This window comes from Heliangelus exortis, chromosome 1 (assembly GCF_036169615.1).
Source record: "Heliangelus exortis chromosome 1, bHelExo1.hap1, whole genome shotgun sequence".
NCBI lineage: Eukaryota > Metazoa > Chordata > Aves > Apodiformes > Trochilidae > Heliangelus > Heliangelus exortis.
Window position 1 is genome coordinate 193,791,756 of NC_092422.1, and position 23,082 is coordinate 193,814,837.

Below are 23,082 nucleotides of genomic sequence, written 5' to 3' on the forward strand. Positions count from 1 at the left end.
AACTGCTGGGAGGGGGTTAATAGGTATCTGGCTAGGCTGCGGCAGTCATAAGGGCTGTTTGTGTCGGAGGTAAACAGCCAATCTAGGACAGCCCGGCCGCCCTCCGATCTTAACCCCTGCTCTTTGATCACCTTCCGTGCCTGCTGCAAGGTCTTCCACGAATGCTGCTCAAAGATTGGTTGGTTATTCATGTCCTGCAGCACCGGGCACGCGACAGGGGTGGGCTCCCATTCGCCTTCCAGGATGGCATCCCGGATGATACCGGACCATCGCCCTGGGCGGCCGGTAGTAGCTCCCTGGGCGTTTTGCAGTCGCCGCAGCGGGGTCGGGGCATCATCCTCGTCATCCGTCAGGGTAGGTGGGTCCCTGTATCGCTGAAAAGCTGGGTTTTCGGCCTTTCGTGGGGCTGGGGGCGGCGCCGGGGATGTCTCTCTGTGGCAGCTCGATGTGCTGCACGCCGCGGTCTCCGCCTCGCTATTTTTTGGTGTCTCATCCGGGCCGATATCTGCCAGCAATTCGGCTACGCTTTTGTGGGGCTTCCCTGTCATGCCCTTTATGGCAGGCATGCCATTGTCCAACCACAGACACACGTGTTTCGTTACGCCTTCCTCGGCGGGTGGTGCCGAGGGAGTCACGGCGGGTACATTTTTGGGCGCTAATTCCTCAAGCGGTGGCGCCGAGGGGATCACCGCGGACACTTTCTTGGAGGGGAATGCTTCAGTTTTTAGTAATGGAGGTGTGGCAGTGGCGAGTGCCGCCTTCACCTCAGTTTTCATCATTTCCAATAAGCCGCATACGACTCGCCAGGTGTTATCGGCGCCGATGATGTCGCCGTTAATTTCTTTAGAATTGAGGTCTGCCAGTAGGTCGTAGACCTCTTCCCATAAGTCTCGGGCTTTGGCTGGACCCGGGGAGCCAAGGAGCTCCTGGCTCTCCGCTTGTGCCACGATTTTCTCAGTGGCGGCAGCTTCAGTGGGTTTACTGGTAGTAAGACCCATCTCTTGGCAAAAGGCTTGGCAGTGTGAATAAGAGAAAGAAGGGGTCTCTCTTACCCTACTTTCCCGAGTTCCAGGAGAAAGATGGGAAGTTCGCTCGGAGAGGAGGGCTTAGGCGAGAGTCTATGCCCGCATTCTCCACCAGATGTTGCAGGAGAAGAACTTCGAAGCGATGGCAAGCTCAGAGTGAGGACAGGATCGGTAGGGGACTGGCCACCAACCAGCACGGCTGCGAACCTGCTTCAGAGTGAGCCCCTTGCCAGTCTCAAGCCCCACCTTTTATTGGCCCTTGATCTTTGAGCATGCGCACTTGGGCCAGCCCTGACTGGGCACAGGTGAAGCTGAGCACCGACTGAGCTCATTACTCAGCAGGTCCTGCCACCTGCTGCCTACAGGTTAAAGCAATTAATTTTGGTGACCTAGGGAGAGAAAAGCCCAAATTCCCTGGTTTTATGACCTGGCTGTGCATGCAGCTGCTAGGCTGGTTGTAGATCCCTTCCAAGAGTCTGCTGATGTATTCAATCATCTCTGGCATTCCCAGCAGCAATTTTATGGAGTTCCCCCAGTGGGATGAGTCCCAAACCTTTCACAGCTGCACGTTTGGTCACCTGCCTTGACTTCACTGGAGTTAAATCACAAATAAGATCTGAAAATAGCCCTGAGGCTCTGGTCTTGCCTTGTGCACAACAAATGCAACAGCAAGCAACCAGATGACCTTAGCAAAATCCAAACAGCTGTGTCTGTAGGCTATATATAGGAGATCAGGTCCTGTTACCAATGCACTCAACTTGCTCTAAACAAAGCATCACAAGATGTCCCAGAGACTTTCGAAGAGAAATGGCCCTTCCCATGCCTGCCATTGGCCCCAGAAGAGTCTGCAAGCCTCATGGCCACAGCAGAAGAAATCTGGGTCCTCTGTGTCTGAAAGCAGTGGAGAAGGGTTTGCAGCAGAGGGCATCACCTCTGGTTTGAAACCAAGTTGTTCCATGAAGTTTTGGGGTGCTTTTCAGTTGCATGGAGTCTGGTGGTGCAGTGATCCCATCAGTCTGCTGGTCCTGCCTTTCCTCACCCTTTCCCTCCCCTGCCTTTGCAAGATGCTGCAGGTTGAGTGTGGTGAGTGGGAAAGTTAAATGGCTGTGTAAATTGCCCTCCTTTTCCTTTTTCCTCTGATTTAAAAAAAAAAAAAAAAGAAAAGGGGAGAGTTGCTGAGTGGCACCCAGAGAGGTTCTGAACTTCCCCCCTTCCGAGCAGTCTGGTTTGATCTCTGTTGAAATAACAGGTAACACCCAAGGTGAAAGCCTCTCAGGGAAGTTGTTTAGATCCCTGTTCCATCCTGTATGGCCCATGGGATATGAGGAATCTGAAGGCAGAGGCAGGATCTTCATCCATTGCTGTTGGGGTGCAGTGTGGCTCTTGAAATCTGCAGTAAGCCCTGAGATGTGTTGAGCTTTGCTGGTGTGCACGTCCCCACCAGCTGGATAAACAGATCCTTGCTAGGTCAGGACCTGCCTTTTTGGCTGGGAGATGCCTTTGAGGGGTTGAAAGAAAGTTCATACCCTTCAGCTGTAACTCCTGGTTCCTTTCCCTCTTGTTGATGCTGATCCTGAGGTTATGAACTCATTTTGCATGCACAGTCTTGCCTCAGAAAGCAGGGGGAGCTGGAAATATTCCCTCTGACCTCTAGGAAAGGAGGGTTTGATGACATGAGAAAAGCAGGATTTCAAATCAAGAAATACTCCCCCTCCCCTCTCTGCTGACCCTTATTCAATAAATTTCCATCCTTATTGCATCATGCATCCATCCATTTTCATTCAGCAAACCCAAAAAGCATAAATCCCACTAAAGGGACCTGTCCTCAACACATTTCTTCCAATGAGTAAGAGCAGGAGCACTATTCTTCCTCTCTTCTGAACCACAATTAATTAAGATATTAAGGAATTTATTTATTGCTTCTTAATATAATCTGGGAATGCATTTTTCTCCAGTGTGGTCAAAGCTCCTCTGTTCTAGCAAAGCAGGAACAGTATTGCTGAACCCTTATGACACTGGATTGAATGTTTTAGTGGTGGACAGGTAGAAAGATGCACTCCATCCTTAGTTTTTAGATACCTTACAGTGCCCTTTGCTGGGGGAAATGAAGAAGATGCTCTCTGTATCCATTGCAGCTGCTTCCAGGGTTAAATTAAATTTCTGCTGCTCCAGTGAGTCCTTGCTGAGCTCTGTTGTTCATTAATTGTTTCTGGCTGTGGGTGTCAGCCAAGTAGCAGCCCTGTAGTGGCAAATGTTGGAGATATGACCTAGAAAACAAATGTTTGGGCCAAAGCAAGGTGGTTTTCAGGAAAGAAAGTGAGGGAGAAGCAGGAAACCAGTTCTCTCTCCGATTTGTTGGACCGGGGGAAGGAATTCACCCTGGGACAAAGTGCTCACATGAAGCTGGTACAGCAGTAAATTCTGGTTTTTAGCAAGCTTTTAGCCAGCCTATGCAAGGTCTGTATGGGCAGCTGGTGCTTTGCTAGTGCTGCCACTCCATGTGCCAAACCTACATTCCCTGAACCCAGGTAGAAGATGCTCACCTGTGTGCTGGTGGCTGCAGAGCAGGTCTTCTGGTTTATGGGAAGTCCCAGTGTCTTTTAGATCTGACCCAATGCAAGGGACTTTTTTTTTGAAGTTTAATGGCTTGAAGAATCACATAAATCATAGATCATGCCCATGTATCATCCTTGCTCTCAAAGCTAAAGAGCAAAGAGAAACCAGTTCATCACATGCTAATGGAGGGATCTAAAATGGGTCCAGCTCATGGTCTGAGTGTGCCAGTTTCTGTTCCTGTATCAGGATCCCAGGTAACTGCATCACATGGAGATGCAGATTCTATAGATACCTAGGATTAGATCATGTTTTCATGGAATCACAGGCTGGAAGAGCTTGGAAGGGACTTGTGGAGGTCATCTTGTCCAACTCTGCTGCTCATGCAGGGCTTCCTGGTGCCAGTTGCCTGGGACCATGTCCAGACAATTTTGTAATATCTCCAAGGACAGGGACTCCACAACCTTTCTAGGAAACCTGTTCATTAAGTGCAGAATCAGAATGAAGTGTTGGCTTGGGGGGGAGGGAGCATTCTGCATGGAAGACTAAGAAAAAATTTAAATGTCACTGTTTAGGGGGCAGCTCCACAGATCTGAACAGGCATCTTGTAGCACATCCAGCCAGGGATTAATGGAACAGTGATGTGAATATTTAGCAGGACAAGATGCTTGCACAATTTGAACCAAGTTGTGACTACCTTGATTTCATTAAAATGTTGTGAATGCCAGGCTCAAACTTTTAGCCCTTATTTTGTTTCCTTAGTACTTGAGCCAGTAGTGTTGATGCATTTTGGTGCTGAGGAGTGATCCAAAAAACCCTTTGGTTTCCTTTAGCAATACTCATGGCAATACTCAAGGTGTTGACTGTAATTGTAGCTACCACACTTTAAAGGAAGCCCTTCCTCCTGTTCCTGTCCACGGAAGAATGAAGTTCTTAAAGCCAAAGGTGTGGAAACTGGGGAACTGGAGAAGGATCCATAATATTCTCTTGCCCAGCAGTCACCAGAAGCAGTTGTTGAGTATGGTAGAGGCAAAGAGAATAAAAATCCATCTCCTTGCACAGAGAGAGGCTCGATGCAGATGCTCTGATTGCTGTCCTTAGCCTTTGGCTCTTGCTTCCTTTCCACACTGTTGCTACATTTCTCATGCAACTCCTTGGATTTCCTTTCTGCTGCCAGAGACCCTTTGATTTTTTATTTTTTTTTTTTTGTCTTTTGCCTCGGTAGGCTTCTTTTTTTTTTTTTTTTAAAAAAAAAAGGGAATGGATAAATAATTGCATCAAACAGAGGGGGGAAATATATATACATCTATTTATTCCTGTTAAAGAGATTTTTTTTCCTACTTAATTTGTTCAGATTTTTCTACTTCTAACAGTCCAGGCAGAAATTTTAACCCCTCTGTGCCATGGACCACTCATAAACTATTCACTGTACTTTTGAGCAGTGTGACAAATGCCTTTCCTTACCAAGCTACCTGTGCTGGGATGGATATCTAAATACAAGTGGCTTTCCACATCAAAGTTATCAGGCACTTGGCCAATGTGCTTCTGAAACACTCTTCAGAGAGAGGCTGCTCTAAGCCAGAGGAGGACTGGAACATCCTTATCTCCTGCATCCAGCCCCAACTGGTGCTTTGTCTTTACCACTTGTACAACTGCTAAGTACTGATGTTTTCCCAGTTGGGAGCAATGCCACATCTAGAGCTCACAGAATAATGGAATGGGTTGGGTTGGAAGGGACCCTGAAGGTCCCAACCCCTCTGCCATGGGCAGGGACACCTCCCACCAGCCCAGGACACTCCAAGCCCCATCCAACGTGACCTGAGACACTGCCAGGGATGGGGCAGCCACAGCTTCTCTGGGCAACCTGGGTCCTACCACCCTCACAGGAAAGCATTTCTTCCTAAAATCCAACCTAAATCTACCCTCTTTCAGTTTGAATATATTCCCCTTTTTCTTAGCACTACCACTTTAAGGTCCTTGGGCAGTTCTCAGGAGGTCTGATAGCTGCTGGTGGCCCAGGATCTGTGCATTCCTAGGATGCCCAGTAGACATCAGTCCTAGGATTTATTTCTCTCTTTCTGCCCTATCCTGTCTTCCCCAGAAACCTGATGGTTTTCTCCTCTCTTAAGTGCAGTATCCAAGGGGGTTTATGAGGTTTTTGCTGCTTTCCTGAGAACTCAACCTGGTTGTTAGATAATGTACCCAGGAGCTTGGACAGGAAGGTCTTGTAGAGACTGTAGAGATTATCCATTGTAAAATTGGCTTTCTGTAGGGTAACAGATGAAGGGAAACCTCCTGGGAAGCCTTCCCTGATGAAATCTCTCTCAGAGAAAAGCTGCAGCTGGCTGCATGGGCCATCTCTTTGCTAAAGTGTCATAAAGTGTTGACACCCAAGGGCTCAGCACTTGGGAATATTTGGGCCAGAATAGTTGGTGTTTCAGTCCCAGTGCTGTTTGTTTTATAAAACAGAAAGAAGGAGAAGCTTTCACCAGATGCAGGCCACAAGGAAAACACCAACCTGCTGCAACCTGCTGCAACAATAACTGAAAGTTGTGCTGGGCTTTATGGTCACCTCTGACTTTTGTACCCAGGGCTGATGGAAACTCATCCCTCCACACTACTGGGAAAGAGAGAAGGCACTCATGCAAAGGGCTGCATCTTGGTTTCTCAAGTTTTCCTCTCCTCTTGATGGTTTTGCCTCCTGTCTTGAACAGAGGGGTCCAAATTTTCAGGTCAGAGGAGCAGTTACCCCCATTCTTTCAGCTGAGAAAATCCTTTCCATTTTCTCCACAGCTGTGATGAAAAGAGAAACCCCTCTTGCCAGAGACTGAACTTGTCTGCCAGGAAAACACCATTTACAGGTAAGAAAATGCCATTCCCAGCAAAGAATCAGGATCTTCTGCTCTGTGGGAGGCTGGAGAAGCTGTCTCTTGGCTTAGAGCATCACAGCCTTAAAAAGCAGAAGAAACTTGGGCTCCATCACACACCACGAGTTATTCAACATTTTCCTGCTGTAGTTGTTAATATATTTGACAGAGAACAGCTGGTGATAAGACTCATGTCTTCTAAATTTGGTGGGCCAAGACTTGGACATTTGCAGCTGTGTTTAAAGTGCTTCTTGCTTCCCATTGACCAGCTGGAGAGTCAGGAATAACAGACTCAAAAAGTTAACAAAAAAGTTGGGTGGTAAATCCCAGTCCTTGGCTCCAGATGGCACAATGATGGGCACCAGCAAGAGCAGTTAAAACTCTCTGGTTTCACTAAATCTCCTCTCTGGAAGCTTTGAAAGAGCCTACAGAGAAGGCCAACCCAAAGGCTTTGTTGTATTTCCTGGCACCTTGGTTTTATATGTTCCTGTTTTCAGCTTTATATGTTTCTGTTTCCATAATTTTAAAGTTATTCTCAGATCCCATTTTTTTGGGTTTTTTTTTTTTTTTTTTGCTCCACCCTCTACCCAGCAAGGTTCATATGAGCTGGATTTTCTCTTTATAGCTTCACTTATGAGGCAGCACTCAGGCAGTCGAATGCCCGAGATCATTTCCATGCTCTATATAAATAGCACAAAGCTATTTCACAGTTTCAGGCTCAGCTTACAGCCTTCCAACAGCCTTATATTCCCAAAACTCTTTCTCTTCTCATAGCATTTTGTTTCTAGAACCTGTGACTTAATATAAATTACAGCAGAGGTTATCCCAGCCAGGAAAGTCCCAGATTTTGGATTCCCTGCATTGTCATTCTGGTTCTTAGAGCCATAGAATTGTCAGGGTTGGAAGGGACCTTAAAGATCATCTAATTCCAACCCTGCTGCCACGGGCAGGGACACCTCCCACTTGATCCTGATGGCTGGTGTCAGGTCACTCAGAGCTGCTGCCGTGGGTCTTTCCCACAGGAGTTGAGCTCCACGGATAAGACAAGAGCTGAATTTCTCCCCCTTAACCCTCTCAGCCCACCCATTGCCTTAGCAGAGAGGGGAGGAAGCCAGAGAATCCCCAGCTGGATGGGTGCTTGGTGACTGGAGGCCCCCTGTGTGCTGGAGATAAGAGCCTGGGTAAAACCAAGGGAATTTTTAGCCTCTTCCCCAAATAATCTCCTCGGTCTTCTGTTGGCCTCAGGACTTGCCATGTCTCCCTTCCTGAGGATTGGGTTATCCAACTACGACAGTGGCCCTTACCTGCCATCCCAGGGGGAGGTGATTAACCCTTACTGTGCTGTGATAGTGAAAGAAGCCGTGGAGTCAGGTAAGTGGGGAGGTGAGGAATCCACATGGGAGCTTCCCTAAGGGATGTCCCAGCCTTGGAAAATCTTTTAGGGGGGTTGTGAGGGGCCTTTTGTGCCTCAGCACTGTTCAAGTTCAAGTTTGGGGTGACCTGCAACTCAGTCTGATTTAAAGATGATGCCTGACAAGGTTAAGTCTTCAGTTTGAGGGTATTAACAACTGCTTTTTAGGTCCCAGCATGTATTTGGTTTCACTTTTAGGTGAAAAGTTGTTGGTTTGCCACAGCAAGGTGAAGTCTGGCTGCCCCAGAAATATCCTGGGAGGGCTGTTGTTCTTTGCCATATTTTTTAAAGGAGTTGACAGGTCTACTGATTTTCACCATTAAAAAAATAAATAAATATAGCTCTTGAACAACCCCAGTTAATTTTTCTGGGTAATTGCTGTGCTATGCAAAATGTTTGAAAGTGAAACCACCTGCTAAGCCCTGTCTGGGTATAGGGACTGTTAGAGATTTTCCCTGATGGAATGACACTGATGGAAAATGAGGATCCATGTCCTCACTGGAGAAAGAATTCTAGATGTCTTCTGAATGAAAATAGTCCCAGGGAGAGGATGAAAAGTTCTTCAGTTCTGCTTTTCAGGAGACATGAAGATCAGGACCTTCAGTGTCAGGGAATTCCTCATGCTGGCTGCTATTTATCTTAAACCTTTGATAAATTCATAGCTTGAGTGCTACGATTCTTTAAAAATTAGGCAAAATAAAAAATCCCATTTTATACTTTGAGAAACCCCATTGCTCCAGCCCCCAGGGGATGCTAAGGTAGTTTAAAAAAAAAAAAAAAAAAAAAAGAAATTTTATTATTTTAAAACAGTTAATTTTGTCACATTTTGGTTGCCTGTTTGTTTGTTGTTCTTTTCTATTTATTTTTTTTTTTTAAGAAAAAGTGTAATCGTTGTCATTCAGCCCATTTTCTCTTGGCTAATAATATACCATAAAAGATTCTAGAAGATGTGATGACTGGTAAATTGAAAAGAAAACACTGCATGACAAGATGCTCTAAAATCTCCCTCTTCATGGAAAAGATGTCCTATTTCAGCTCTGTGCAAGGTTTCCCTTGGTGCTTTAATGAGAATTTGAAAGCCAAAACTCAAATTTAAGCCTCTTGTCAGTTCAAAAGTGAATAAAATCAAGCTGGCCAGCACAGACCTATAGCTATTCGTCTTACACAAGGACAAAGATCTTTTCTGGCATCTAACAAGCAAAAATGTACTAAGGGATATAATTTTTATGCTCCTGAAAGGTAATAGTAATAGTAATAGTGGTAATAATAGTAGTGATAACTCTTGCTAGTTAATAATAATAATAATAATAATAATAATAATAATAATGTTAACGATGATAGTAATATACCTCTGTCAACAAGAAATTAAAAAGTGAGTTTTGGCAAAGTTTTCTCCCTTAGTGAGGGCTGAATAGAAGAAAAATGGTGTCTTTCTATCAGAAGATTTTTTGCTGGGGTGTAATTGCACTCATGGAGCTGCTGCTCAGAGCATGGTGGGGCAGCCCCAGGAACTCCTCATCATTTCAGTGACAGCAGTAGGAAACTCTTGACATTGATTCACCCCATTTTAGGGGGGTTTGAACCACCCCTGGGGGTGTTAATCTGCTGCTGGTAGAAGGATCCATCACCCCTGAAATTCCAAGTCTTCTGCAAGGATATTGATGTCTGAGCAAGTCAGATATTTTATTATAGCCCAAGGAAACAAAGAGGGATTTCTGCTTTGGGATTCATCTCCTCTTGGGGAATGCATCCAGAATGGGTCTGGTGAATCACATCCTGGAAAATCCCAGGTGCTCTCCATGGACTCCGAGGACAGTTTAGAAAATCCAGAGACATTTGTCTGATGTTCAGTGAGATGAGCCTGACTCTATATATTCCAAAAAATGCTCTCAACATGACCTTTGGGAGCTGTCATGCTCAAACAGGCTTAGAGAAGGCAAAAGGCAATGAAGGTCTCAGGGCAAACATTGGCTGGGTGCATTTGAAGTAGCTGCATCCCAGCTTTGTGGTGACTTTGGTCATAGTTTGCTCCCCAGCTCCCTGGTTTCCCAAAGCATGTGCTGCTCAGTGTAATGGGATTCCAAAAAAAAAAAAAAAAAAAGATACTGATGCTCTGATTTGCAAATTTTGGCTGTCCAAGGAACAGGAGTGAATAAACTGCAAAGCTGGTAAGAGGGGAAAGCAATCCTGCCTCCCAGCTTTGTGCTCTGGGATGGCCATTAGGATTACTTCATCAAATCATAGAATCATGGAATGCTTTGGGTTGGAAGGGACATCAAAGACCATCTAGATCTCAGCCCCCTGCATGGACAGGGACACCTCCCACTCAACCAGGTTGCTCCAAGCCCCATCCCACCTGGCCTTCAACACTTCCAGGGATGGGGAATCCCTGGACAGCCTGTGCCAGTGTCTCAACAACCTCAGAGTAAAGATTTTCCTCTTTATACCTAATCTAAGTCTCCTTTCTTCAAGTTTCAAACCATTGCCCCTTGTACATGCCTGTGCAGATGATTGCTGTACCACATCCATGCATGACAAGATATGCATCAAAAAGCTGAATCCAAGGTAGATTCAATCCCAAACTCCTGCCAGCTCTGATGGGACTGATTTGGGAGATGTCTCTGCTCTGACTTCTGCATTGTGTTATCTACCTATCTTGTCCTGATATATACCCCGTGTAGCATAAGCAGGGCATGAAGAGGTTGGGATTTTTTATTGGGGGAGAGACAGGCTCTTTTTTTGTCAACAGAGCATTGGTAGATGATAGATGTGTTTGGCTTCCAAGGGTGTGGAATGAATGCACATTAATTCCAGGGTGTCACAACAAGGGCACCCTAAAAAATTTCAGAAGCTCGGGAAAAAGACTGGGAAGGCTTTTTTTTGCTTTTTTTTTTTTTTTTTCCCAACTTCTCTGGTTTGTAGAAGGTATCCTGGTGTTTTATTATGTAATTAAAAACAAAAACAAACAGAAAAAACAACCAACCAAAAAGAAAAAATATCCAGCTCCATGTAGTTAAAAGTGTTACAGCAACAAACTCCAGAGACCAAGTGCAGCTCTGAGGTATAAAAAAATCTCCCTTTAAAAATAACTTCTGCCTGCACGAATCACCTGGCCTGGTGCCATTTCACCACCTGTCTTGGTGACATTTGCTGTGTGAAAGATCCTGCTCCATCTTTGAACTCAGCAAACGTCCAGGAAAAGAGCTCCCAGCTCCAGTGGAAGCTGCTGCTTGGGAAAGACAGATGCTGGTTTATTTTTCCAGGAACCCAGGGTTAGATGAATCCCTGGCAGAATTCCACAGATGTCAGCAGGGATGCTCCAGAGGTGACTGTCTGCTCCCATACATTGGATTTTTTAGTCACATTCCAGTGTTTGTTTATTAAAGCCATATGTCTTGGAGTGCAATGCAAAGGAAAACACTTGTTTTACAAGTGCTGGGTTTCACATCCCTGGAATTTCACTGATGAAGCAAAGAACCAACTCTCCTCCCTGAGCTTTCTGCTCTCTGGGAAGCTGGGAAGTTTATGGCTCATTTTTATGTCTCCTTTTGTTTGCTTTTTTTGAAAGAGCAGGTTGAATCTATATTTGCAAGCTTGATGGGAGCAAATTAAGCCTGCAGATAATGAGCTCACTCTATGATTGCCTAAATCTGCATAAGTGAAAAGTCAGCCTCATCTGAGTGGGAGAGATGGATTCACCTTAGGCAGAGATGCTCTAAACTTTGGAGAAATTGACTTTGAACCTTTGATTCAGCTACACAACTCCTCATCATACTGGCCATGACAAATGTAAGATATTATTTTACACTGAAGGAACAGGTTGCCCAGGGAAGTTGTGGCTGCTTCCTCCCTGGAAGTGTTGGAGGCCAGGTTGGATGGGGCTTGGAGCATCCTGGGCTGGTGGGAGATGTCCCTGCCCATGGCAGGGAGCTGAAACTTGATGGTCTTAAATGTCCCTTCCCACCCAAACCATTCTGTGATTCTGTGCCTGGTCTGTTTGGCCATTCAGACCATTGCAGATGGTCAGCTTGACTGCAGCTTGAATCAAATTTATGTGATGGAACCATGGACAAAAGTGCTTTGGGCAAGCCTGGTGTTGGGTCAGGGAGTGAAATCTCAGGAAATCAGTTTTGGCTGTGGGGTCCTGAATGCCTCCTCTCTCCCTACCTCTATCTGCTGGCTCTGGCTGCTGTTTCTCTTTTTGTAGGAAAAACCAATGGATGGGGTGTTTGTGGTTTGTTGTCTCCTCAGTAATCATCTTCTCCTTTCTGGAGATGAATATTACAGTCAGGAGTTGCTTTTTTCCTCCTTCTCTGGCTCCAGTAGCTTTGGAGCTTGTTTACCTCCATCCTGAAGGTGTGTAAATGAAAGCTGAACAGAGGAATCAGTCCTCCCATCTAGGGAAACATTTTCTTCAACCCATGACATGTTCCAAGTTATCAGCTGTGTGTGCTTTTCCAGCTGGATGAGATGAGGGAAAGGCTGGGATTATGGGAGTCAGGAGCAGGGTCTTTAGGAGGCAGGAGGAGGTCTGCTGCTCATATGACTGCTTTTGATTCTCTTATTCAACCAACTTCAGCAGCTGATGGTTTGAAAATTTTAGAGGGCAACTGTGAAATAGAATTGAGTGTCCAAGCCTTTTACAGGGCTGTATGAAATAAAATGGGATGTACAAAATAAGCAAATCTGGCTGAGACTCTTTTCAAAGAGAATTAAGTAGAGAAAACCCTCTGAAAGCCAATGCTGAGCCTTAGAGATGCTCTGCTCCATTTTAAGAGGTGTCTGTTGTGAAGGAAGAGGAATTGATGCATGAGGGAGAGCTGCAGGAAAAATTTGGTTGAAATCTCTGCTTTTCTGTGGATGTAGTTGCAGGTCTGCAAGACAGGTCCTGTAGTAACATCCTGAGATGGCTGAGATGTAGCAGCTGACTGAACAGGTCCTCCAGCTGAACTTTAATAATGAAGTGCATCCAGCTTTTGGGAGTCTGAAGCAAAACTGTTCCATTTTGGTGTCTGATCCATGCAGCTGGTTATCTGGGATGAGATTTGCCTGATTAGCTGTGGGTATCTATGGTGCTGGAGTCTAAATTTGAGATCTGCTCAATGGAGTAGGTGGAGGCAAGGGTGGAAATTAATCTTTCCTACTCTGGATGTCTCCATTTGGTGAAATGAGCACACTCCAACCCCAATTTTTTTTTTATTGATTATATTCTGTTCACTGGCTCTGAATGGACTCAATATGGGCACACACAACATAGGCACCTAAGGTTAAGTGAGATAAATCCCATCCTAGGTTTCACTTCATGCAGTAACCTTGTAAGACACTCAAACACATTCTCCTTCCTGGAGAGAGACCTTGAAGTGGGTAAATAACACAAAACTCTCTCAGGAGCTACAGAATGGTGGCCTTAGGGCCAGTGAATCCAAACTCCTTCTTGTTGACAGAAAATGGCCACGTGTACGTGCAGAAGAAGCCCACCATGTACCCACCCTGGAACAGCACTTTTGATGCCCACATCAACAACGGGAGGCTCATGCACATCATTGTCAAGGACAAAAGTGCTGAGATGGTTTCAGAGACCACGGTGGAACTCAAGGTGCTGGCAGAGAGGTGCAAAAAGAGCAATGGGAAGACAGAGATTTGGGTGAGTATTGTTATCTCCTCTTGCAGGATGTGATGGGGAGCTGCTGTGGGGTAGGGGAATGCTTTGTGTCCATGTCACGCTGTGACTGTCACCACTATCCAAGGAATAAAGATTCTGGTCTACTCAAAGACTTCTCTGCATACCAGAAAAATGTAGCACAGCACATCTGTATTATTTTCTGCCTTTATACTGAAACACATATCCTCTGTTGGCAAGGATTCTGGTTGATGGGAACTGTGCCCATGTATTTATTTTTGCTTAGGAAACCCACGGGGGACAAATGGTGCTAAGATTGGCTCAATGTGAATTATTTCACATTGCCCTGGGGAAACAGCTTCAAAATTTAATCTAATATCAAGTAACTGATTCGCAGCTGCCTGACTACAGAGTTATGTCAGAGGAATTCCTTTAAAACCACAGGAGTTACAGTGGAGTAAATTTGAAGTAACAATCATAGAATAGTAGAACCATAGAATGGTTTGGGTTGGAAAGGACCTCAAAGATCAGAGCTGATGTAGCCTCCTGCTCTCTGTGGAGTTGTTCCCTTGTTGCCCCATGCTGGTATGGGCTACCCAAAAATTAATTTTCATTGGCATTCATCAGTTCCCACTGGAAAAAGGAGAAAGCTTGGGTATTCTGAAATGATTGTTGTGTTTTTGAATGACTGTTTAATGACTGCACTGCTCTTTTTTTTATTATTTTTTTTTTTTTTTTCACATGTCTCCACCAGCTAGAGCTGAAACCTCAAGGGCGAATGCTGATGAATGCAAGATACTTCCTGGAAATAAGTGGCAAGTGGTTTTGGGTTTTTAATTGAGAGATGGGATTGCTGCTTGTCTGAGCCAGACATGGTTTCTGCACAGAAAGCCTGGGTTACTACTGATATATTCATAGGAACTCTCAGAATGGTTTGAAATGAACACAGAAAAAAAGCAATTTTTGTTTTATTGTGACTCTTCCTCTGTGATTTGCAAGGCAGATTTTGGCTGGTTTCCCAGTAAAATAGTATTTTTTTCTCATTATGCTGAGCAAGACAGAATTGGTGCTCAAGGAGCCACCTCCATCTGAATTCATTCTACTTGTTTGTAGGAATGTAACATGTGCCATGGTGGTGTCACAGCACGGATGGAAAGCTTGGGATCCACATTACAGTTGAGGACACCTCAGTATACTTAATAATTGGGTTTTTAAGCTCAAGAGCAATGTAGGCAAAATGGGAAAAGATCCTAGAGAGAGATTCACTTGATCAAATACAGGTTTCTGCTGCAAGGGAGCCCAATCCCACCTGCAGGGTTTGGTGCCCATGCAGAAATTTTGCTTTCTTGAAGAAAATGGTTTGTAATCCAAGTGCTCCATCTTATTCTCCTGTCACTGGTGCCAAAATTCTTGCACCCTCAGATGTAGGGTTAAGCTTCAAGGTGTAGATAGCTAGAAGGACCTTCCATTTATAGGAACAAGTACTGAAAACAGGTAGTAGCATGTCCGTGCTGGTAATTTTCTTCATCCAGTCCTAATGTCAATATAGGAGAGAATGTTTTTGCCTCCTTGAATGTTGTAAGAGAGGCCAAAGAATGGGAAATGCAAGCTGGGTTTGTATTACAAATTACAAAATCAGCATCAGATCACGTTTCCACATATCAGATCAGTTTCCACAGAATACCTCTGTGACTTGCTGTGCAGTGCAAAACTGAGCTTGAGAGGGAGATCCTGTGTGCATCTCGACCTTTGTAGACACAAGCACATGGAGAAGGGCACATCTGGACTCAGAATTGGACTCAGAATTGGTTTGGGTGCTGTTCTATAAAGTTTAATGACACAGACACAGCCAACAGCAAAGCAATTGTTGGCATGGAAAAATAACAAGAAAAAGCAAATCCTAGGAAGGTGCCTCTGTGCTTACTCACACACACATAGATGCACAATTAAGGGGTTCACTTAATTACTCACATACCTATGTACATATATGCATATGCATGTATATTTGTGTCCATAAATTATTATTTTTAACTAATTTTATCCTTTTTGAAGGGCATGGTTCTTCAGTGCTATAGAAAGTTAGAATTTTATCTATAGCTGCAAAGCATTTCTCTTTTAGAAATTTCTGGTCCAGGTTTCAAAAGCAGTGTTATGACTATTCAAAGGACTTCAGAGTCCCAACTTTAAAGTTATTTTAATGGCCTTGTAGGACTGATAGATATAAAAAGTCCAAGCAAGGTTTTTGTGGGTTCCATAAAATTATACTTCTTTAAAAAGTGTTCATTCCCATCAGTGAATCATCAGCTTCATTCACGTAGTATTTTGCCAGCTGCGTTTTCTCCATATGCCTGCTCAGGACAGGGTACCCTAATAAATAATTTATTACCTAGCTTATGATAATTATCCCCTAATCCAATAATATAATAATAATATAATATATAATGCATAAGAATATAATATAAATAATTTATAGCCTAATTTATTTGGGTACCCTTATAAATCTTCTTTCCTTTCCCCACAGATGCAAAGGACCTGGCTGACTGTGAGACTGAAGGTTTTTTCTCCTTGCACCAACGCAGAGGAGCCATCAAACAAGCCAAAATCCATAATGTCAAATGTCACGAGTTCACAGCCACCTTCTTTCCACAACCCACCTTCTGCTCTGTCTGTCATGAGTTTGTATGGTAAATCAAACCAGATCCCTGAATTTTCCCCTTTTAACACTAAGTTCTGCTTCTCCTGGGAATATCAGTGTCAGGAGGACTGGACCCTTGGCATCTTACCTGGAGAGTTCTTGCAGCACTTCAAGGATGTGGTTCACAGCTGTGATTCCAATTGGGAAAATTCCCTTCATTTTTTTTACAAATATTTTTGTCTCTGGACAAATCCTCACATATTCCTCATCAGCCCAGTCTGTTATTTGGATGCTGTGAAATTCAGAATGTGAATATGTGCTGAAAAGGCTGTGAAAACCACAGAGGATCACTCCCCAGTGAGACTGAATGAAGATACTTAGATTAGAGAAGCTTTGTAAGACTGATAAAAAGCAAAGCTATTTTGTTCTGTTTCTTTCATAAATGTTGCTCTCCTTTCTTCTGCAGAGGCTTTCAGAACATTCAGAAATAACCATTTCTCTGTTCATTTCAGGGGTCTGAATAAACAAGGCTATCAGTGCAGACGTAAGAAACTTTTTTTTGCTGTTATTACCATTTTTCACTTGATCTTTTCCCAAGGGATTTTTTTACTCACACTGTGACACACTTGTTCTTTCAGAATGCAATGCTGCCATTCATAAGAAGTGCATTGATAAAGTAATAGCCAAGTGTACAGGATCAGCAGTCAACAGCAGAGAAACAATGGTAGGTAGTGGTGCAATTATTATTTGCTGCCTTCTGATAAACTTGAGCACCATTCAGATTTCTTCTACATCTCTGCAAAACAACTTCTGATGAGGTGGAACTGCACTAAAAGCTGTGGGAATTGATCTGTGCCCTTTGTTTTTCATCTTTCCAGTGGTTTCATTACATCCTACTTGTGATCTGCTCAAATGCAGCTGCTGAATCAGGAGTGACATTGTTCTCATGTCTGAATTAGAGCTCACAGGGAAGTCATGGATGGGAGATGGAGATTTCCTGGAGGGAATTCCTCACTATCCAGTGTTAGGCAGGACATCCCACTGAATTTTCAAAGCAGTACTTCAACATCCCACTCTGTGTTAGCTGAGATGTCCAACCAGTGGAAGATCTCGTGTCTCCACTATTTATTTTTCTTGAATCAGCTTATAATAAAGCTTCTTTTCAGGTGAGAGGAACTGTAACTTTAACTCTTGATAGGATTATTCCTTTTTTTATAATTGTGTTTGCTTCCAAACCCACCCTGGCTCCTCCTTTTACAGTCTTTAGAGATGAGATTCATCTCACCTGTCTTCTGACATCTGCAGGGTAGATGCATCCAACTCTGTCATCACTTTTGACTTCCTAAAGACTAAGAGAAGAGAAATAGGTTCTTCCAAAGGGAGACAAGTGAGAATAAATGTTGACATCCATTTCAGGATCAGGTGAATAATTTTTAGCAGTACTCCTCTGGTTTTCCATTGAGCATTAAGGGAGCCTGGGTTTGTAGCTGAGATGCCTGCACCTGGCTGGTCAGATAAATCAAGTGTAGAGATTAAACTACTCAGTTCCCACTGAATTGTACAGATACCATGTGTCCATATTTGGTTTTGTATATCTGAATGAGAGCTATAGATAACTTTTTCTTGATGCTCACACCCAAGGATAAAAGAGCAACCCAGCTTCTGGGGTAAAGCCTGGGGCTGTTTCTCCATGCAGAGCTGATGTGGAGAGGAATAAATTGACAATGTGGCTTTTTTTTCTTGCAGTTCCACAAAGAAAGGTTCAAAATTGACATGCCTCACCGCTTCAAAGTCTACAACTACAAGAGCCCAACTTTCTGTGAGCACTGTGGCACACTCCTCTGGGGCCTTGCACGGCAAGGACTGAAGTGTGATGGTGAGTTCCTGCTCGAGGTGGCACGGGCTGAGCACAGGAGGGGGATGCTGTGATTAGAAAGTTGCAATCTAAAGTGACAAATCCCATTTATCACCCTGCTCTATGGGATCTGTGTGAGATGGCATCTGAGGTGGTGAAGGAGTGCCCAAGGAGAATGTCTTTGAGGATGTCAGGGTTCAGGTTGGACTCGATGATCTCTGAGGTCCCTTCCAACCCAGCCTATTCTATGATTCTATGATTCTATGATTTTGCAGTGGAGACCTTTTGAATCATTCCTCCCCACACAAACCAACCCTTAATGCCTGCACACCCAGAAAGAACCCAGAAGCCTGGCCTCTTGCTGTGGACAGTGATGGTTTCAATCTGAATTGAGGCTTTGATGCCAGGAAGGTTTTGCAGAGGAGCAGAGCTTCAGTGCCTGCACATTCCTTAACCACTCCTTGGCCACCCAGTCCTCACCCCTGGGCTGTAAGCAGTTGTCACAGTTTTACACTGGCCCAGCAATTAAACCAAATGCCAGATGCTCTGTTAATTCATTCCCCACCCAGATAAAGGAAGGAGAGAGAATAAGGGAGAGAGACTGATGGGTTGGAAACTAAACTACACAGCTTTAATGAAACAGGAATGAGAAATAGGAAAATTTACTAAATCTATTCAAATATACAGGAAAATCGATCCCACGTTCCTCCCCCCTTTCCCCCAATAACTCTCACATCCCCACTGAGGCTGCAGGGCAGCCCCAGGAAAATCCAGGCTGGAATCCTGGGGTCAGGAGCAGTTGGGAGCTGGAGGCAGGAACACACAGATTCAGGCTGGAATGGATCAGGAGCACAGGCAGAGGAAGGGATGGAATCCTCCCAGGATGCTGAAGCAAACAGGCAAAGAGGAAGGAAGGGAAGCAGGAAGGGTTTGACCCTTATGATCCCTCCAATTTATCCTAAGGATGAGGTGTATGGGATGGAATCCTCTGTTTGGTCACCTTTGGTCATTTCTCTTGTCTGTCCCTCCCTAAGGGAGGGTTTCAGGTGTGACCTCTTGACTCCTTTTCTCCTTCTGGAGGGCAAAATGTTCCTCAGAGCTGAGCAGTGTCCTTGGCTCTGCAGCCCATTCTCCAGCAGTAACTATAACCATGGAGTGGGCTCAGTCCCAGCAGCAGCCACTGACTGAGAAACTTGCTGTGAATTTCAGCAAGTGCAGCTCCTGACAAGAGACTGAGCTGAAAGCAAAAGTACAAGACAGAAAATCCCCTTTATCCTGGCCCAAACCAGGACAAAGGAGAATTATTCAGGGGTTAGGATCACTGTCAGCACATAGAAAGTCCATGAGAAGAGCCCACGAGAGTTCATATAGAGCAGTCACTTCCCAGAGAAGCCAATTCCAAAAGAATGTCTCAGTGCCCACTTTTGATCTTCCAAAATCACTCCTAGAATTGACTTTCATGCCCTATTCCCACTCTCAGACAAACCAAATCTTCACCACCTTCATAATCTTAACAAAAAGGGAGAGATCCTGCTCTGGGATTAGGGTTTATCTGTGAGCCAATGGACTGTGGAGTCTTGGTTGCCTGTAGGCTGATGGATGTAGAAGTACAACCTTTTGCCCAGATGAAGAAAAAAGAAAATTTTGCCTCCATAGAGGACCAAAAACCACTTGAAGTGTCATCTCATGAGACAGAGATGGTGCCCAGGCTTTCAGCTGTTTTCCTGGCTGATCTATGCCCTTGTCCATCAGCAGAACATTTTCCTGCCCAGCATCATGTCAAAGCCTGTCCATCCTAGCTGTCCTCTGGTGTCTTCACACCTTTTGTTCTTCTTTTTCAGCATGTGGCATGAATGTCCATCACAAGTGCCAGATGAAAGTAGCAAACCTCTGTGGAGTTAACCAGAAACTCATGGCTGAAGCTCTGGCAATGATAGAGAGCACCCAGCAGGTAAATAGTTTTAATCTGTGAGGGATGTGGAGAAAAGAGGATCAGATGTTCAGTGTTTGTTTCATGGCATGGAGTGGAGTGCAGTGGGCAACAAGTTCAGAGCAAAGAGTAGGAAATTGGTGCTCCATGGGATTAGGCAGTGCACCTCAGGACAGAAACTTCTGATGGCCAAAACTTCTTGTGGATTCAAGTGACAATCTCCAGTGTTTATGGAAAAGAAATATGTTCAAGATTAATGGAATAATTAATTCTGTGAATAGAAAAGCACTGTCTTGGAATCAGTGACCTCTCTGCCACACATCTCTGGAAACAGGGAGAATATTCTGAGGAGATGACTTGGAATGCCTGTGATCTTCTCAAACCTTTACCTGGTATCTACTTGATCTCTGTTGCAGGCAGGACAGGGTCTGGATGGACTTTCACCCTGATTTGGGACAGTTCATTATGTTCAGAGTGGAGGTTTGTGTATGAGTCCAAGGAGAGTGAGAGGAGCTTGGTTTGGTCCTTCTGCTGTCACTGCCCTGCTCCCTGGTTGTCATTTAGCAACTTCTCTCCTGTCTCTCTGTTGTATTTGGAATCCCCATCTCCAGAGCAGGGATTCTCATGAAGAGACATGGGCCGTGGGAGGATACAGCTGCCATATAAACAGTGTATGAACACAGAGAATTTAATTTACAAGAAGGAAAAAATAGCTTGTCACAAGCCCAAAAGCAAAAAATGCAATAGAGGTAGTAATGAAAAATCTAGATTATTAGGACACCTCTCAGCTCTTGAATAAATTTATAGAGGGACAAATCCTATAGGAACCCAGCCATCCATATTTAGGTTCTTCTAGTATCCCAAGACAACACCTTAATCCATACAGTGTGTGTTTTTCCATCTATACCTTCTGTCACAGTTTAACACTGGCCCAGCAACTAAACCAAATGCCAGATGCTGTCTATTCCCAGATAAAGGAAGGAGAGAAAATAAGGGAGAGAGACTTATGGGTTGGTAACTAAACTACTCAGCTTTAATGAAACAGTGATGAAAAATAGGAAAAATTACTAAATCTATACAAATATACAGGAAAATTGATCCCAGGTTCCTCCCCCCTTTACCCCAATAACTCTCCCATCCCCACTGAGGCTGCAGGGCAGCCCTGGGAAAGTCCAGGCTGGAATCCTGGGCTCAGGAGCAGTTGGGAGCTGGAGGCAGGAACACACAGATTCAGGCTGGAATGGATCAGGAGCAGAGGCAGAGGAAGGGATGGAATCCTCCCAGGATGCTGAAGTAAACAGGCAAAGAGGAAGGAAGGGAAGCAGGAAGGGCAGGAAGCTGGCTTGACCCTGGTGATCCCTCCAATTTCTCCTGAGGATGAGGTGGATGGGATGGAATCCTCTGTTTGGTCAATTCTGGTCATTTCTCTTGTCTGTTCCTCCCCAAAGGAGGGTTTCAGGTGGGACCTCTTGATTCCTTTTCTCCTTCTGGAGGGCAAAATGTTCCTCAGAGCTGAGCAGTGTCCTTGGCTCTGCAGCCCATTCTCCAGCAGTAATTATAACCATGGCCCTTTATTCTGTCCCAAACCAGGACACCTTCTTAAGGAGCTATCTACCAGGTTTAGCTCTGCTTATTTCTCACCTTGATGTGATAAATAGTTCTGCCAAACCTACAAAGAGGAGGCTTTTTTTGCTCTTGCTTCTCTGTTTCCTACCTTCTGTCTCTCTGCAGGTCCTTGCAGTGTATAATTTAAGTCACCATTGAGAGGTGAGGAGGGCAAACACTGGAGACTTCTCACAGAATACTCTTCTAAGCACCAGAAATTCAGACTCTGGGAACTTCTTAAGATATAGCTGGAGTCTGAGTATTTAGTAGCCCTCAAAGGATTTGCCTTTCATCCTTTTGTCTCACAGAATCATTTCAGTTAGAAAAAACCTTAAAGATCATTGAGGCCACTGGAAACTTCATGTTCCTCAGCGCTGCATCTACATGGCTTTTAAATAACTCCAGCGATGGTGACTCCTGCATTGCCCTGGGCAGACTGTGTCAGTGCTTTTAGTGAATAAATGTCTTCTAATACCCAATCTAAACCTCCTCTGCTGCAACTTGAGACCATTTCCTCTCATTCTGTCATTTGCTCCTTGGGAGAAAACACCAACCCTTACCTCATTCCAACCTCCTTTCAGGGAGTTGTAGAGAGCAAGAAGCTCTCCCCTCAGCCTCCTTTGCTCCAGGCTAAATAACCCCATTTCCCTCAGCTGTTTCTCATAAGATTTGTTCTCCAGACCCTTCCCAACACCTCAGTGTCCTTCTGCCAGCCCCTCAATGTCCTTCTTGTAGTGAGGGGCTCAGAACTGAGCACAGTACTCAAGGTGCAGCCTCACCAGTGCCCAGTACAGGGGCCCAGTCACTGCCCTGGTCCTACTGGCTATGCTATTGCTGATAGAAGCCAGGATGCTGTTGGGTTTCTTGGCCACCTGGGCACACTGCTGGCTCATATTCAGCCACTTTCAACCAGCATCCCCAAGGTCCTTTTCCTCTGGGCAGCTTTCCAGCCACTCCTCCCCAAGCCTGTAGGGTTGCATGGGGTTGTTGTGCTTCAAGAATGTCCCATCACCCTTGTATTCAGACCAACTCTCACATTCTGCAACATCCTGGTACAAGGAGTTCCTCCAGACACTGTGCAGAGGCTGAAGTGTGTTCCAACCTCTAGTATTTTTCCAGATTTCTCTTCCAAGAAGACTACTGGGAGGGAAGTTGTTCATTAAATTGCCCTTTGTGTGGATAACCAGGGACTCAGACACCTGTGGAAAGCAGGGGATCTCTAGACTGGCAATAAAAAATCCTGTAAACACCCACAGACATCTTGCAGAAATCTGTGGGTTAGCAAACCCCTAAATGTTTGGCACAGAAATGCTCTCATAAGCAAAGACCTCTTCTAGATCTTGGCTTGTGTCACACTTAAAAACCACCAGTGTCCCCTAAGCTCAGAACATTTGGCTCAAAAGTTCTTTGCTGTTTGCTGTAATCCAGGCTCGCTGCCAGCGTGATACAGAGCAGATCTCCAGGGATGGACCTCTGGAAATTGGCTTCCCAATTCCTGCAAAAGATGGAACACCCCTTCAGGCACTGCCAGGATCTACAACAGGCAGAAAAGGTAGTTTCCCCATGTGATATGGAACCCAC

General features: G+C 44.7%; 1 protein-coding gene across 3 annotated transcripts in view; it reads left to right on the forward strand.

Moving 5' to 3' along the window:
- The window catches only part of PRKCQ (protein kinase C theta), a 71,434-nt gene that overhangs the window by 14,855 nt on the left and 33,497 nt on the right, over positions 1-23,082 (forward strand). For 2 of the 3 annotated variants that reach the window (XM_071734196.1, XM_071734197.1), the window contains exons 2-11: positions 6,372-6,439; positions 7,691-7,816; positions 13,301-13,500; positions 14,231-14,291; positions 15,998-16,160; positions 16,624-16,655; positions 16,750-16,835; positions 17,858-17,987; positions 19,808-19,917; positions 22,930-23,053. In XM_071734196.1, the coding sequence (XP_071590297.1) occupies positions 7,699-7,816; positions 13,301-13,500; positions 14,231-14,291; positions 15,998-16,160; positions 16,624-16,655; positions 16,750-16,835; positions 17,858-17,987; positions 19,808-19,917; positions 22,930-23,053 (1,024 nt within the window). In that variant the 5' untranslated portion in view covers positions 6,372-6,439; positions 7,691-7,698. Of the gene's footprint in view, positions 1-6,371; positions 6,440-7,690; positions 7,817-13,244; positions 13,501-14,230; positions 14,292-15,997; positions 16,161-16,623; positions 16,656-16,749; positions 16,836-17,857; positions 17,988-19,807; positions 19,918-22,929; positions 23,054-23,082 lie in introns of those variants that run through there. The other variant, XM_071734198.1, reaches the window with a different exon arrangement.